At 41.0% G+C, this 16,817-nt stretch overlaps 1 protein-coding gene across 5 annotated transcripts in view; it reads right to left on the reverse strand.

Moving 5' to 3' along the window:
• Positions 1 to 11,612, reverse strand: part of TMEM241 (transmembrane protein 241) — a 168,399-nt gene extending 156,787 nt beyond the window's left edge. For 3 of the 5 annotated variants that reach the window (XM_069099784.1, XM_069099788.1, XM_069099785.1), the window contains exons 1-2: positions 11,429 to 11,612; positions 868 to 914 (exon numbers count right to left, since the gene is read on the reverse strand). In XM_069099784.1, coding sequence (XP_068955885.1) covers positions 868 to 914; positions 11,429 to 11,500 — 119 coding nt within the window. In that variant the 5' untranslated portion in view covers positions 11,501 to 11,612. The remainder of the gene's footprint in view (positions 1 to 867; positions 915 to 11,428) is intronic. The other 2 variants (XM_069099787.1, XM_069099786.1) reach the window with 1 other exon arrangement.
• Between the last annotated feature and the right edge of the window lie 5,205 nt (positions 11,613 to 16,817).

Raw genomic sequence — 16,817 nt, forward strand, 5'->3', positions numbered from 1 at the left:
AACTGCTACCAAGATACTGATTGGGTGGTAGATATGAACAGTAGATCCCCAAAGGAAGACAGATTACTGAGTAATGGAAGTAGGGAGAAAACCTGAAAATGGCAACGGGGAGCAAGGAATATTCTAACTCTCCCATCTCTACCAGTGATCCAAGAAGAGTGAGTGAAGGTACAAAAGGGTGGCCTACACTGTCAACTTTCTGGCAGGCAACACTAAAACGCAAATTATTATGACAGAGAGAGAGAGTCGAAACCTGCACTGGGATAATAAAAGTCCTGGACTCAATAGATGTGTTGATTAATTTTACAGAACTCCTTTTCTTCTTTCCATTCTGTTATAAGGGATGGCTTATTGAGTAATAGAAGGGTAAGAATCATATTCAGAAAGCCATGTAAAAATAAAAGATATATTAAAATTTTTTTAATAAAAATAAAGTTCATTCTTATAACTTGGAAGAACTGTGAGGTCCCCAACTAGAGAAAAAAAAATAGCAATAAGTGAACTAGACTAAATTTAAGGGGAAAGGAGGAAATCATGCAGACTGAATCAGGATTCCCAAGTAATCCCTTTTGCTTGTTGTTGAATCATTTCAGTCGTGTCTGCCTCTTTGTGACCCCATTTGGGGTTTTCTTCAGAGATACTGGAGTTATTTACCATTTCCTTCTCCAGCTCGTTTTGCAGATGAGGAAACTGAGGCAAACAGGGTTCAGTGACTTACCCAGCCAGGGTCACACAGCTAGTAAGTATCTGAGGTTGGCTTTGAGCTCAGGAAGATGAGTCTTCCTGATTCCAAGCCAGGTGCTCTGTGCACTATGGCGCCACCTAGCTGCCATTTATTTCACACAAATGTATTTAAAAGGTACTCACCCTTGGAATAAGGTGGGGTAGGTGAATTTCAAGACAGACAGGACATACTGAAAAACAAATACAAAGTTCGTAGATGTGATAAATCTCTCATGTGCCACAGGGAAATCCCTCAACCTGTGATTTCCTCCCTAGAGGAAGAAACATCCTCTATGGACATAGGCTGGTATCTTCTCTACAACTTGCAGTCTTAAGAGAGTTGCCTAGAACGCTGAGAGGCTAAGTTTCTTGACCAAGATAACCCAGCTGATATGTATCACAGTTATAATTTGAACCCAAGTCTTCACACCTCCACTGCCAGCTCTCTATCTACTACGGTACCCTGGCCTCTTACAACATTTCTGTCCTGTCCTGGAACCAAGTACAATGGATCACTCAAAGTCCCGAAGGTTCAAATAATCAATCCCCTCAATAATAGACATATTCAAATTCCCCCAGGAAAAAGCTGAAACTGCTTCATAATGTCCATCTCAGATCAGTTACCTAATCTCCAGTCAACAAACAATAACTCACATTTCTGTCAATCAACAAACATTATTAAATTTGTAAACTGCTCAAAGCAGTTCACAGGAAGATTAAAATCTCCATCAAGGAGGTTCAATTGATGAGCCATTGAAAGCTGTTACCTAAACTTAACAGTCAACAGACAGCTAACTTTGGAGTCAAGAAAACTTGGGTTCAAATCCTGCTTCAGAAACATATTGGTTAGTGTCCCTGGACAAGCCACTTAACTTCAGTGTCCCTGTTTAGTCATTTTTCCAACTTTTTGGGACCCCACTTTGGTGTCAAAAACATTGGAGTGATCATTTCCTCCTCCAGCTCTTTTTACACACAAGGAAACTGAGGCAGAGTTAAGTGACTTGCCCAGGGTCACACTGCTAGTGTAAGAGACCAAATTTGAATTCAAGAAAGATAGGTCTTTCAGATTCCAGGCATGGCACTCTGTGAGCTGTGGTGCCACCTAGCTGCCCTAGGCAACTCTCTAAGACTAAATTTCAGAGCAGATATCAATCCTCCTGGTACCCTTGGCTCCCCACCCTCTTTCCAACTCTGGCTCCCCTTTCTATGGTATCTTCCCTCATTAGGGTGTAAACTTCTTGATGGAAGTAACTGTCTTCCTTACTTCTTTTTGCATGCCCCAGTGTTCAGTACCGTTCCTTTCACATCGGAAGGCCTTAATAAGTGCTTTATTATTTATTAATTGCTACTGGAAGTTTCCTCACCCAGCAAACTCTATACCCAGGAAATCACCGGCAGGGTCCAAACCAAGTGACTTTATTTGACTTTGTACAAAGATTCTTTGTTTTTGAAGTTCTTTAAACATTCTACTTCTAAAAATCAATAGTATCTTATTTGGCTTTATCAGTCCTCAGTAGATCTGGCTGTGGATTAGATTTCTGTTAGGCATGTTTCCTGTTGGGCAACATATCCACTTAGGGATGCATCCCAGAAAACTGGACTTAACTCGTGCTTTGCAGAGTAATGATCAAGAAAATGGATCTTCCTAGGGGCGGCCAGGTGGCTCAGCGAGTAAGAGCACCAGCTCCAGTGTCGGGATGACCTGGATCAAATCCTGGCCTCGGATACTCAGCACCACACCCAGAAATAACTGGCCATGTAACCTTGAGCAAGTTACTTAACCCCGATTGCTTTAAAAATAATAATAATAAAAGAAAAAAGAAAAAAAAGAAAATGGATCTTCCTTCATGAGTTGTTGCTATTCATGGTTTTCAGCTGTTTGACTCTTTGTGACCCCACGTGGGGTTTTCCTGGCAAAGATAACTGGAGTGGCTTGCTAATTCCTTCTCCAGCTCATTTTACAGATGAAGAATCTGGGGCAAACAGGGTTAAGTGACTTGACCAGGATCACACAGCTAAGTATGTATAAGGCTCAATTTGAACTCAGATGAGTCTTCCCAAGTCCAGGCCCAGCACTCTGTCCCAGCTGTCTACTGCCCCACCCACACCTAGCCTGCTGCCCCAGTTATTTCTACCCTAATGTGGAAGTAAAAAGAGGTCCATGAGGACAATTTTTCTTAAGAGAAGGGATTTCATAATAACTACAACATATGTAAATGGACATAATAGCTTAGCATTTTTAAAGTTAAACCTTAAAAGGTTTGCAAGTGTTTTACAAATGTTATTTAATTTGATCCTCCCAACAATCTTGGGAAGTAATCGCTATTATCACCCCCATTTTATTTATTTATTTATTTATTTATTTATTTATTTTTAAAAACAACCGGGGTTAAGTAACTTGCTCAAGGTTACACGGCCAGTTATTTCTGGGTGTGGAATATCTGAGCCCAGATTTGATCCAGGTCATCCCGACACTGGAGCCAGTGCTCTTACTCGCTGAGACACCTGGCCGCCCCTAAGCAATTGGGGTTAAGTAACTTGCTCAAGGTTACACGGCCAGGTGTTTCTGGGTGGGTGCTAAGTGTCTGAGCCCGGGATTCGATCTCCCGGTCATCCCAACACTGGAGCCGGTGCTCTTACTCACTGTGCTACCTGGCCGCCCCTATCACCCCCATTTTAAAGATGAGGAAAATGAGGCAGGCAGAAGTTAAGTGACTTGCCCTGGGTCATAGTGTCTCAGCTAGTGTCTGAGGCCAGATCTGAACTCAGGTCTTCTGGACTCCAGGCCCATCATCTATCCACTGTGTTCCCACCTGCCTCTCAAGAGAGCAAAACAACAACATACCATGTAAATCTAAGAACCAAACTTGGCCCAGAAGAGAATGAGAAAACGCATCTCTCTGAAGGCTATAGGGAGAACAGAGTATGTCCCACTAGATTTGGTTACAATGTTGCTTAGCTCTGCTGATCTGCTTTTTTCCCTCCTCTTCATCCTTTGTTGCAAGGGATAACTCTCAAGGAAGGGAGAGGGTTCAAGGATATACCTGGAAATGCAACTGATGTAAAAAACAAGATATTAATTCTATAAAATGTAAAGATAAATATTTATTCAGTTGCGTATTGCTTGCCCAAAAAGTCTAGGGACCTCTGCATCAGAAAAGCTGAGTCTGACTCCCATCTCTGACAACTCTCCACCTCTTTTTCTTCATCTGGAAAATGGGGATTAATATCACTTAAAATCTGCCTCACCTAGTTATTTAAAGTACTTCCCAAACCTTAAAGCTATATTCACCATCGTGACTGTGTCAGCAAAATAATATGCCTCTATTCTCTAAAGAAACTGCAATCCACAGCTTTTAAAATTCCCCACTGTAGCAATTCATGTTGCTGAAGAGTACCACTCGGGACATAAGGCTGCAGACAGTTCGGTTATAGCTGTGTTTCTTTGAGAAAGAGAGAGAGGTGATGCACAAGTGAGTGAATTGAAGGAGACATCTGAGACCTTAGGATTTCCTTGCTGGTTTGGTACTCAGATTCTAAACCTGGGGTTCTTAACCTTTCTTTGTAGCATGGACTCCTTTATCAATCTGGTGAAGCCAATGCACTTCTTCTCAGAATAATGTTGTTGTTGTTTTTAAAGGAGACTGACAGCCATAATCAGGAGAAGGATTTTCTTTTTTTTTTCTTTTGGAGGGGGTAAGGCAAGGCAACCAGAGTTAAGTGACTTGCCCAAGCTCACACCTAGTGTGTCAAGTGTCTGAGGCCGGATTTGAACTCAGGTCCTCCTGACCCTCTGGGCCGGTGCTCTATTTTCACCTAGCTGCCCCATATGTTTTTAAATAATGTTTTTAAAAGCATAAATAAAACACAAAGGATTACCAAGGGAAACAATTATGCTGAAATACAGTAATCAAAATATATTTTTTTTAAGTCATGGTCAAAAACCACTGGTCTAGAGAAAGGAGGGACTGGCTGCTGTCTTGGCCCTAATTCACTGCCATAATTTCTCCCCAAGGTTTAGTCATGTATTAGGGGAAGCCATGCCTCTGCATTGGACAAAAATAGTGAGAAGAGCTGGTTCTCCCACAGACACACCCAGCCAGGGCCAAGTGACTGACCCTTCCTTTAATTAAACCCTTTGTTGGTCCTGCTTGACACAGAGATCCTGTTTTAAAACAGAATCAAAGAATGGAAAGGGCAAACATTCCAACCTTTCTGTGTTCTAAAGCCATTACGATGGGCATCTTTCCCACAAAAAAGATGATGCTACTGGTACCAATGAAAATCCTAGACAATGCGATGTGAATTTCAGTCACAGCCTAGTGAATTATCTGCCTAAGTAACCATCATTCTACCTGGTGCCATTGGTATAAATTGCAAGGAAGTACTTACTACTCTGCAATAAATATATATTGTGTTGAAATAAAAGGTACATGGGGCGGTGGGGCAGCAGACCCATGAGTTCATTTGTCAAATGAAATAGTATTTGTGATAGTGCTTAGGACAGTGCCTGGCACCTAGTAGGAACTATGCAGGGGCAGCCAGGTGGCCCAGTGGATAGGGTGCAGGATCTGAAGGCAGGAAGTCTCATTCTGATGAGTTCAAATCCTGCCTCAGACACTTACTAGCTATGTGACCTTGGGCAAGTCACTTAACCTTGTTTGCCCCAGTTCCAGTTCCTCATTTGTAAAATGAGCTAGAGGAGAAAATAGCAAAGCACTCCAGTATCTCTGCCAAGAAAACCCCAAAAAGAGTCACAAAGAGTCTGACATAACTGAAAAAAATAAACAAACAAAAAGGAGGGGCAGCTAGGTGTCACAGTGAACAGAGCACCAGCCTGGAGGGTCAGGAGAACCAGAGTTCTAGTAGGTCTCAGATACTTAAGACTTACTATCCATGTGACCTTGGTTAAGTCACTTAACCCCAACTACCCTACCTTCCCCCCTGGAAAAAAAAAAAGCCTCAAAAAGGAGCTATACAAATGCTTATTCTCTTTCCTTCCCTTCACTGGTGTTGGGAATGAGGGGGTTCCCCCTACAAATGAAGATTTGCAACTGTGCAGATTTCATCTTAAAACATTCCTTGGGACATGGAGAAATCAGCTGACTTGCATATTAGCCCATCAGAGTCAGCTAGAATATGAAGCCAGGCTTCTCTCAAAAGGTGCATTATTCTGCTTTAAATGAAAACATTACCCAAACAGCTGCTCCATTAGCCAGCTGTGTCAGAGTAAAGAGGCTATGCATGATGATCAGCATACACAATTAGGTAACCAAAGTTCCCATAAATCTTCTGAGAAACTCGGAGCCTCTTAACTTGCAAGTGTGGAAATGAGAGCAAGAGTAACACGGACATACACATTTATACATGTTACACACGCACATATGTACATAATGCTAAGTGAAAGCTGAATGCCCCATAAGCAGAGATCTGGGAAATTTTCACTTTATAACATAAAAAGGTGAGAACTGTCTTAATGGGGCAGAAAAACTCCTGAAGTCATTATACTCACCCACGATGGTAGATGAAGACAATTCTCAATTACTAATCGTTTTAATTTGATCCTAACAACATCTGATCCTCACAATAACCTTGGGAAGTTATTATCCCCCTTTTATAGTTAAGGAAACTGAGGCAGAGAGAGTTAATTGACTTGCCCAGGGTCACACCCCTAGTAATCATGTGAGGTCATATTTGAACAAAGATCTTCCTGAACTGCAGGCCCAGTACTACACAGTGCCACCCAGCTGCCTCTAATAACAGCACATTATGATTGCTGCCTGGTGTCTAGTCCAATTAAGGGTCCAACAGGGGAAGTAGTCCACTGATTGAATAGTTCTAATTTAAAATTCTAAAGGACCTACCTCCTTAAAAAAAAGGGGGGGGGAAGTGGGGGGAGAAGAGGTTCACTAAGGCCTAAACACAAGGTCAGGAAAGTGTTTTCTACACCTTAAGTTACTAGAAAAGATTCTTATTTATGTTTATTATTAATAGTTTTCTATTTCAGTGACACTCTGATTTTTCCTCCAATTCTCTGGGGCAGGGCAGGGGTAATACCTTTGGAAACCATACTTAATGGCCCACATTTCCCACCTCTTAGCATCTTTTAAGTCTAATTTTTTTTACAATCAAAGTTATGCTGTGAACTTCCATGCTATATGGTGTTTAAATCATATCCATAAAAAAATCTTGCTATCTTGAAACTGTTGATGTATAAAAGTAACAAAGAAATGAACAGTCATGGGGAGATCTTTTTTTTTTTACAGTTCTACAGCTTTCAATCCAATTTCTGATACTTGTTTCACATGTTAAAGAATCATAAAACTTGTATATGAAACATAAAAGTTCTGTGTTCTTTTGTTTTTAATGTTTAAGGTGGGGAGGGGAAGAAAAGAGAAAATTGACTGGAGAAAAACTGACTAGCAAAGTAATGGAATCTCTCTCATTTGATATTTTAGGCATTTACACTGAATTAGTAACTTCCCATGACTCTTCAACATTACAATCTGAATATATTAAAATATTTTACTAAATATACTTTTATAGCTAGAGAAAAGTCATTTGAAAATAGTGTTCTGAGATGAAGAACAAACAAATCTTTAATGAGACCTAAGACTAATAAAGAGAAAAGATTTTGGTGATTTTTTTTTTATAAGCAAAGGACCTTTTTTTCATTAAGGCCATTATCCAGTACAGATTTTTTTTTTCTTTAACAAAAAAAATCTTAACTTTAATTTATGGGTGGTAAAGAACAGGAAAATATTAGCAAAGGATACTATTTCTTATGAGTAAAAGATACTTAATTTGATGGTAAGTAATATTTAGGTTGGAATGTCAGGAAGGAAGGAAGGAAGGAAGGAAGGAAGGAAGGAAGGAAGGAAGGAAGGAAGGAAGGAAGGAGGGAGGGAGGGAAGGAAGGAAACAAGCATTTATTAAACACTTACTACACTCCAGGAAATATTTCATTTGATTCTCACAACAACCCTGGGAAATTATCATCCCCCATTTTACAATTGAGGAAACTAAGACAGAGAGAGGGTAAGTGATTCACCCAGGGTCACAGAGCTAGTAAGTGTCAGAGGCCAAATTTTTACTGAGGTATCCGGATTCCAGGCCTAGCACTCTTATCAACTGCCTAGGGGCAAGAGTTTTAATGGCAACAGAAGCCACAGCCATTAACCAACCTGTCCAGAGATAGTGAGTGACAAGCAATTTAATTCCTTACCTCAAAAATCCTTTACTTAAGTGAGATTATAAAGGTAAAAGCCTCACACAAGTATAAAGCCATATAACTGTCACTACTGCTATAATGAAAACATTGAATTTTCATCAGCCTTCCCAGACAAAGCCAAGATGTCATCTCAGGTAAGTTCCCCTATCTAAAAAATGCCTCTATCCCCACCACGCCTCAAATCCCTAAATGTAAAACAGAACTTTTGTACCCTGCAATTTAAATTTAAATGTAAATGCTCTCAGAAGAGAAATATATGGCTTTGATTTCCACTAAGGTATAGATGTCTGCTAGAAACTACTTTAATAGAGGCAGCTAGACAGCACAGTGGGATAGAATGCTAGGCCAGCAGTCAGGAAGCCTCCAGTACTTACTAACAGTGTAACCTCGTATAACCTGTACTTGCCTCTTTCCTCAAATAAATGAGGATAATAATAGCAAGTATTAGATATATCTGAACTTTAACAAACATTTGTTCCCTTTCTAAATGGAAAGAGAATAAGAGATTCAATATTTCATAGGAAATCCTCTTACTATGTTCTGCAATGAATATGGAAATACTTTTTATATTTACATTTAGAATTAAAAAAGAGCATCAGACTTCAAGACAGCAAACCCTGATTTTAGTTGCAGCTAAAACTTACAAGCTGTGTAAATATACAAAAGTCATTTAACCACTCAGATTTTTCCTTTATCTGTAAAATGGGAACCTAATGCAACATTAGCCTTATCCACTTCATAGGACTGTGGTGAGAAAATTTGAGTTTTTTACTCATTCACGTATATTTAAGACACTCTGCACAGTGCTTAAGACAACACCAAAAAAAAGAAAAGGATAAATAAGAATGTCCCTAGCCCTCTACAATAAAACAAAAAATCAAGTAACTAATGACTTAACAAAAGATTAGAATTGGGGCAGGGAAGGAAGACTGGGGAGGGACAGATACAAAGGAAAAAGAAGGATCAAAGCTAGAAATCTAAAAAAAGAAGGGAGCAAAGGAATGGGAAAGGGCTGGGGAGGCGCCCAAGGCAGCCAGGTGTCAGTATGAAAAGGGTCTTGGATTTAGAGAGAGAGGCAGAGGTTGAATCTGGGCCAAAGGCCTCTGTGATTCTAGGCAAGTCTCTTATTCTGTTGAGGCATGTGTTTGTTTTGTTTTGTTTTTTGTAAAAGAAGTGGATGGTTTTATTTGAACCCAAGCTTTCAACCTAACTTCAGGGCATGCCAGGTCTAAAACTTATTAAATAATTTTGCTGAAGGCAGACTTCTCAACAAGTGCCCACAAGAACAATAATTCTTCCCTTTACTGGTCCCCAAATCAGCCCTGGCCTAGGATCTTCTTGCTTCTAGGAAAAATATCCTAGATTTGGTTTGTCCTTTATTAGATTGTAAAGTCTGTATAGAATCATAATTTCCAAACTTTATCCAATGGCCACCTTATTGTTTCCTGCAAGACCCAAATTTCCTAACTATGCCATGTGATAATATTTAATTGTTTTAAAATTAGAATTCATGTTTAGATTGTGATACTTTATAACTTAAAACACCTGGGGAAGGGAAGAAGGAGAGGAAGACCAAAAATGGGTTAGTAATTAAGAACTGAGAGTAGGTCTCACTGCCACAGCAAGGTCTTACATGATATATTTTCTTCAGTACAGCCCTGAGGGTAGGCAGAGCAAGAATTATCAGAAGAGTTGAAAAATTCTGTTTAGGAGAGAATTCTTAACCTGGGGTCCATGAACTTTTGAAAAAACATGTATTTTGATAACTGTACAGCAAACATTACAAATGTGGCACAGAGCATTGTAATGCGAATGTAAATTTTAAAGATCTTCCCTGCCCCTAGGCTAAAGTGCACCAGAAGCCTGGGGAGGGAGGCTTGTTTTTCAGTAGATACTTTTTGATTGGCCAGTGGGTCAATAAGGTTATTACATTCTCTGAGCCAGGAGAAGGCTATATAAGCCCTGATGTGTAGCTTTGTTTTGGGGCTCACTTTGAGAAGTGTTTTGTGATTTGATCTGAATTCTGGGAAGCCGTTGTTGAGAGTCCCCCGGCTTTGAAAAACCCAGAATGTGGAAACCCAGATGTTGACTGGGTATGGATGTAATGGTTGGACAGTTTGGAAATCTGTCTACTTGATGTTTCTGTCTTGATAATTATGCCTGTATATTTTGAAGTTTGGGGTGCTGACCTTTTTCCCCGAACAAGGTAAACGATATATGTCTGACTGATTAAAATAAGCTTGTTAACCCATTTTGAGTTGCTTTCCTTTAACAAAGCAGATCCAAGAACCTGTGGTAGCTGCAAACCCTGAGGACGCTTGGGGTGCTTGCTGCTACAAGCATAAAGCACTGTACCAGGAATCAAGAAGTATTTGAGTTCAAACCCAACTCAAATACTTCCTAGCTGTGTGACCCTGGGCAAGTCACTTAACCCTGTTTGCCTCAGTTTCCTCTTCTGCAAAGGAGCTGGAGAGGGAAATGGAAAACAGCCTTAGTATGTTTGGCAAGAAAACCTCAAAAAGGGTTCAGGAAGAATCCCCTATGTGACTGAATGTGGCAGAAACTCTGAAAAGTGCTTTACAAATATTATTTCATTTAATCCTCACAACAATGGCCTAGGATGTAGGCCCTATTGATAGCGCCTGTATTTCAATAAAGTTGGCTTCCTTTATGTGTTTCATTTTATGCATTAAAAAAATTTAAGGCATTTATAGACTTCCAAACACACACAACAAAGGGTTGAGTCCCTGTGTGTTTTCAGAGGAATGGGGGTGGAGACAATATATGCTTTTATTTCTTCTAAGAGATTCCTTTACCAAGAGAGATTCAGTAATGACTTTGAGGAAGAAAAAGACAGGAGCTGGATTAGACCAAAGGGATCAGTCATCAAGTCTGATCTCATTTTACCGCTGAGGAAACCGAGGCAGAAAGCACTCATAACTTGATCAGGGTCCCAGAGCAAGCGGGCACCCCTGCTTTCCTGGCTCAAAGTCCAGTGCTCTCTTCACCATGACAGGCTCCTGCTGAGGCTGCCTGTAATTAACCTGTTTTTCCACTTTTCCAAAAAGAGGATTCTTCATTCTAGCCCTTACCCTAATCACTAGGGTACCACAGGTTGAACCCTAGCTTGGCCCCCTTGGCTGTGTGACCTGGGCTAGTCACTGCAGCATCAGTTACACCAATCTGTAGAAGCGCCGTATAAATGCGACTGTGATTCTCTAGGGGTCAATAAACTAGGAAGCTTTTTTTCCCTCCTTGGTGACCCGAATCAAGGACTTAAAAACCTTTAAACAGAAATTCTGAGGCTCGCAAGAGCATGATTTCCGGAGCAGGAAGGGTCCTCGGAGGTCCCTGAGCTGTCCTAACTAAAAACGACAAAGCAAAGCAGGAATTATCCAAGGAGTCCAAGGTCTGCCGCAACAGAAGCAGCGAGCATCCAAAGCCACGCCGGACCGTGACATCCCTCTCTCTCACCTTGTTCGTGAGGTAGGTGGCCAGGTAGAAGGCACAGAAAGTGAGACCCGGGAATGGTCTCTTTGCAAGCATCGGTCAAAGCATCCTCTGCGGGCGGACGAGGAAGAGAGTGCGGACCGTTTCCAACCGGGCTCCGCGAAAGCCAGGCGCTGCAATCTGCCCGGAGAAGATGCCACGACAGACTCGCGCAGCTCAGCCCGCCCTCCAATCAGCGGCCCGGACGGCCCGCCCCCGGGTCTGCCTCCTTAAAGGGGCCATGCCCCTTTCCGAGGTCCTGGGCATGCGCTTTCGATGCTTACCTGCGAGCCCCGAGGCGTCTGGAGCTGGAGAAGGGGAGGAGCTTCTGAGCTCTCCTAGATGAAAGCAAACTAACCACAGCTGCGGGGGGGGGGGGATGGGGGAGAACGACTTCTACCCTAATTGCCGCCATCGGGGCATGTAATTTGTATAAATGTCATTAAATCTCTGTTGTTTAATTCAGTTCTACAGGAAGCCCTGTTAGCTGCAAGGTTCTGTGCTACAGAGATAAAAAGGAAAAATGACCCGCCCGGTCCCTGCTCGGCTGGCTGGGTCGTTTTTATCTTGGACCGCTAGGTGGCGCCATAGTGCACAGAGGGCTGGACCTGCGGTCAGGAAGACTCATTTTTCTGAATTCTAAAGGGACCTCTGAGGCATACTAGCTGTGTGACCCTGGGCAAGTGCTTGCCCCAGTTTCTTCCTCAGTAAAATGAGCTGGAGAACAAAGTGGCAAACCATCCTGTATCCTTGGCAAAAAAAAAAAACCTCAAACGGAGTTGCAAATAGACCCCAGCCTTCAAAAAGCTTACAATCATTTATGTCTTAAAGCAAATGTATGTAACTCAGGACCCCTGGTCCGCATCCCACCAAGACTTTGAACTCACAAAGACCCAGATGATGCTGAGGGACCAATACCATTACGTCATAACCTTTTTTTTTCTTTTCCCCCTCCCCCTAGAGTTAATCCAGGAAATCTCAGATTTAGGTATAATTCCTGGCCACCTAGGTGGTCCAGTATCTGTACCTAGATAGATCACTAGAGTCAGAAAGGTACATCTTCCTGAGTTCAAATCCGACCTCAGACACCTTGTAGCTGTGTGACCCTGAGTAGCAAACCACTCCACTCTGTTTACCTCTGTTTCCTCTTCTATAAAACTGGAGAAGGAAATGGCAAACCACGCCAGCATCAGTGGCTGGAGCACAGACTTACATTACTGTGATGTTGAATGGTTTGTCTTAGATTCAAACAGATATCATTCTGTCATTTTTGAGATTAAGCCCCCGTACTATATTTCTCATCTTTTTATGAACTATGAAGGTTACTCCATTTCTTCTAGTGGATTCTTGCCCATAGCAGTCTATGGACTGGTCACCTGAATTAAATTTACCATTCCCATCCATTCAAGCTCACTGACCCCCAAGATGTTGATATTTAATCTTTCCGTCTCTCATTTGACCACATTCAGCTCACCTTAGTTCATGACTTTTCTTTTGTCACCAAACACATTCACAGCTGAGCTTCCTTTTAGCTTTGGCTCAACTTTTTATTAGTACTGGGCCTACTGTATTTGTCCTTTGCTCTTCCCCAGGTCTTCCGACCTGAGGGGCTTATCTTTGGGTGGCATATCTTTAATCATTTTAATACTGTCCATGGGAGTTTCTTGACAAAAATATTGGAGTGGTTTTCCATTTCCTTCTCCAGTGGATCACCTTTTGTCAGAACTCTCCACTATGGAAGGTATTTGTAGAACCGATATCAAATTGCATGCTGTCATGGGGGAGAAAGGGAAAAAATTTGGAACTCAAGGGATTGTAGAACTGAATGTTTTAAATGTTTTAAATAAAATAATTGTATGTATAACATATATAGTATATATAATTATATATAATATATAATAAAATATTCTACGTAAATAAAATAAAAATAAAAGTTAATTTTTAAAAAAGGAATAATAATAAAGTTAAAAACAAAACATGCTTCAAGGGAGTCCAAAACTAAATTAATAAGTTTTACTATTATTTGGGGGAAAAAAAAAGAAATCTCCACTATGATTTGTCCATCTTGGGTAAGGGGTATATATGCCTATATTCTCTTTTTATTAATTGAGTTATTTTTAGTTTTCAACATTTACTTCCAAAAGTTTTATATTTCCTCTGCCTCCCTCCTTCATCCCTCCACAAGCCAGCACACAATCCAACACATATAAATGCATATATTCTTTTAAAATGTGTATATATAGCCAAAGGCAAACTTGGAAAAAGCACAGTAACACCAAGATAACAGATATACAAATATGAAGATGAATATTGAAAAGAGAAATATACACCCACAAGTTTACAAACACAGGCATACTGACAATGAATTCGATGCCCACTTTGGTGATAGTGATGGTTATACAGATAGAACTTTAAATTTATAATAAGTATGGCATCCTGAAAGGTGATGCCATAGTTCACAGAATGCTGGACCAGGAGTTAGGATAAATCTGAGTTCAAATTTGACCTCACATTCTTAGCTATGTGACCCTGGACTCTGCCTCAGTTTCCTCCACCACAAAATGGGAAGAATAATACCACCTACTAAACCACATTGGCATACCCAGGATGGCTGCTAGCACATGTTCTTAGATCTGCTTTACTAGGAAAGCTAGCTGTTTAAGGGGTCAACAATCCTTTTTAATTACATTCACTAGTTCAGAGGAAAAGTCAGTACCCTGAACTTCAGAAAAAATCCAAATAGAGAAAATACAAGCAGAGAAATAAAGACCAACAGACAAGGCTTCTAACTGTCTGAGAAATTAGCACTGTTCAACAGACAGATCCAACTATCTGACCAAGGCATTTATATATATATATATATATATATTTAGAGCCAGAGGGCATCACAACCCTCACCACTGAGTGCCTAATTGGAAATTAACAAAAGGTATGAAAGCCTTTCCTACAAGCAAGCCTCCCCTAAGCAAGCTTCCCTTCATGGGCTCCACCTGAAGCCTATTAATAGGGGGGGGGGGGGGGGGAAGAGGAGATCTTATATCCCATTAACATTACACCTACCTGGGTTTTTGTGAGGATAAAATGAGAAACTATTTGTAAAGCACTTTGCAAAACTTAAAAGTCCTATGTAAATTCTAGTTATTATTATTATTTCATGTGATTTCTTCTCCCCCTCTCCCCAAAAAAACCTCAATTGGGAAAATGGGTAAAGCATTATTTTTCCCCATCCACAGATGAGGAAACCCAGTCTGCTAGAGGCCCCCAGTCTGCTAGAGACCTTATCCAAATTCACACAGATAATAAGTAGCAAAATACTGTCCCCAAACTAGGTCTTCTAATTCCAAATACATTATACCACAGTCACACAATGACTTGATTAGAGAAAAATAATAGCCTATTTAAGTGTTTCATCATTGCAAAAGTTGAGAGTGGTGGGAGAAGAGGGATTCCTCTTGAGTGGGATACACCCTTTTGTGAAGACTCCTTAGATTGGAGAAAGAGAAAGAGAGAAACTGTCTCAAAACCAGAGACAAACTTTTATGAGACTGGACAGACCTAAGTCCTGATTTCTTAAGAAATTACCCAACTCAGGACCCTTCCCCCCTGCATAAGGATATGAACATTTGAATTGACTATATCCTGTTTTCCTGTTCTTTGTCTATTTTCACTCCCAGACTATAAGCCCACCTCCCAGCCAATGGGAATGAGGTGGGCTGTCTTCTTGTTCTTTGTCTCTTTTTGAGCCTAGATTGTAAGCCCTCCTCCCAACCAATCAATGGGAATGAGGGATAGTGATGGGAGGAGATTTGTTTATACTAAGGTATATAATCATCTGGAACACTCCTCATTCCACTGGTCCGAACTGGTGGAAGGGATTCCCTCTTCTCTAGAGAATGGAATAAAAACTTCCTGTTCTTACCTCAAGACGCCTCTGACTTTAAATTTTTGGGTAGGGGATTTCTGGGGTCCCCATACCCAACACACTCTTTTGTTTGCAGTGGGTTTGCAGGGAGAGTAGTGGTTTGGAGCAGACCACAGTATTAGATGGCATAGGGAACACCCCATGAGAAAACAACAGCTACCAATCTTACTCTGCAAGTCGAAGTAGGAACTGTTGTCTAGAGGTAAATGGATTTACCCAGGGATTCAAAGCCAGTAGGTGCTAAAAAGAGGGGACTGACTCAAGTTTTCCTGACTGGAGGGCCAGTTCCCTATGCACCAACTCCCAGTGTACCTGCAATCAGTTCAGATGCTGAAGTCCCCGTAATCCTTGTGTCACAGATGCCCATAGTGCAAAGGTCCAGGGCTTTGTTGAATTGCTCTTCCCTTAAGCCCTTTCTTGGAAACCCAAACCCTTTTTAATAGTTCCTGTTCTCAATCAGTAAACATTTATTAAGCATCTACTGTGCGCCAGGCCCTGTGCTAAGTGTTAGACTCTCTGCTTATTAGCTCTCACCATTGTCCTATCACCAAAGAACTCAGTCATAGTGAGATTAGATTAGTTAAAGCATTTATTAAACTCGTCTTCCCATGCTAGGCACCCATATGCTAAAACCAGAAATATAAATACAAGCAAAAAACAAGACAATTCCTGACCTCAGGGAGTTTACCTTCTAATCAAGGAAGGAAACATCAAAAAAGGACATAGGGAAGGTAACTTGTAAGGGACAAGGTGGAGAAGTAGTCCTCAGGTCAGGGGCTGAGTTGGGCCCCTGAAGTGAGCACGGATGACCGGATAGATATGCTGAGGTTTGGGGGTACTCAAGACCCCAAAATACCAACACACCAGGTCCTGCCAAATGAATTTGACTCAAACCTTCTCTCAGTCAAAGTAAAACAAAGTTTATTAAATATTTGCCATAATGGGTAGATTCTTAAGGAGCCTAAATTTGTGATGCTTGTAAGTGGGCCAGAACAATCCGACAAAGACTGAGTCTGTGATAGACTGAATCTCAGTCCCTTCATGGAGGCAAGATGAATCTTAAATACAGAAAGACTGTGGGAGGGATCTAAGGGTGGTCTAGAGAAGGAGTTTGGGGAGGGTTTTGAGGAGGAGTCTAAGGAGGATCTTGAAGGGACTAAGGTCAAACTCCAGAAATGGGTTAAGGGTAAGAAATAGCTGAAGGCTACCTGGAGATGACAGACAATGGAGGGCTGGGCTGGACTTAAGAGTAACAGAGATTTAGAGGAACTCACCAATCAGAAAATAAAACCAGAATTATGTTACTAATGCAGAGTAAACTAAAGTAAGTCATCCATAGGATTTTTGTTTTTTTGAAGAGTTAATTGTTAAACATTTACTAGAACACCCCTACCCTTTGCCCTTTGTTAATTCTACTATTAGCTTAACCAGCATGAGAAGGCCACTGGGACT

The sequence above is a fragment of the Petaurus breviceps genome, unplaced genomic scaffold (assembly GCF_028583685.1).
Source record: "Petaurus breviceps papuanus isolate PSGF00001 unplaced genomic scaffold, PetGlider_PUasm1.0 38, whole genome shotgun sequence".
In the NCBI taxonomy this organism is placed as follows: Eukaryota; Metazoa; Chordata; class Mammalia; order Diprotodontia; family Petauridae; genus Petaurus; species Petaurus breviceps.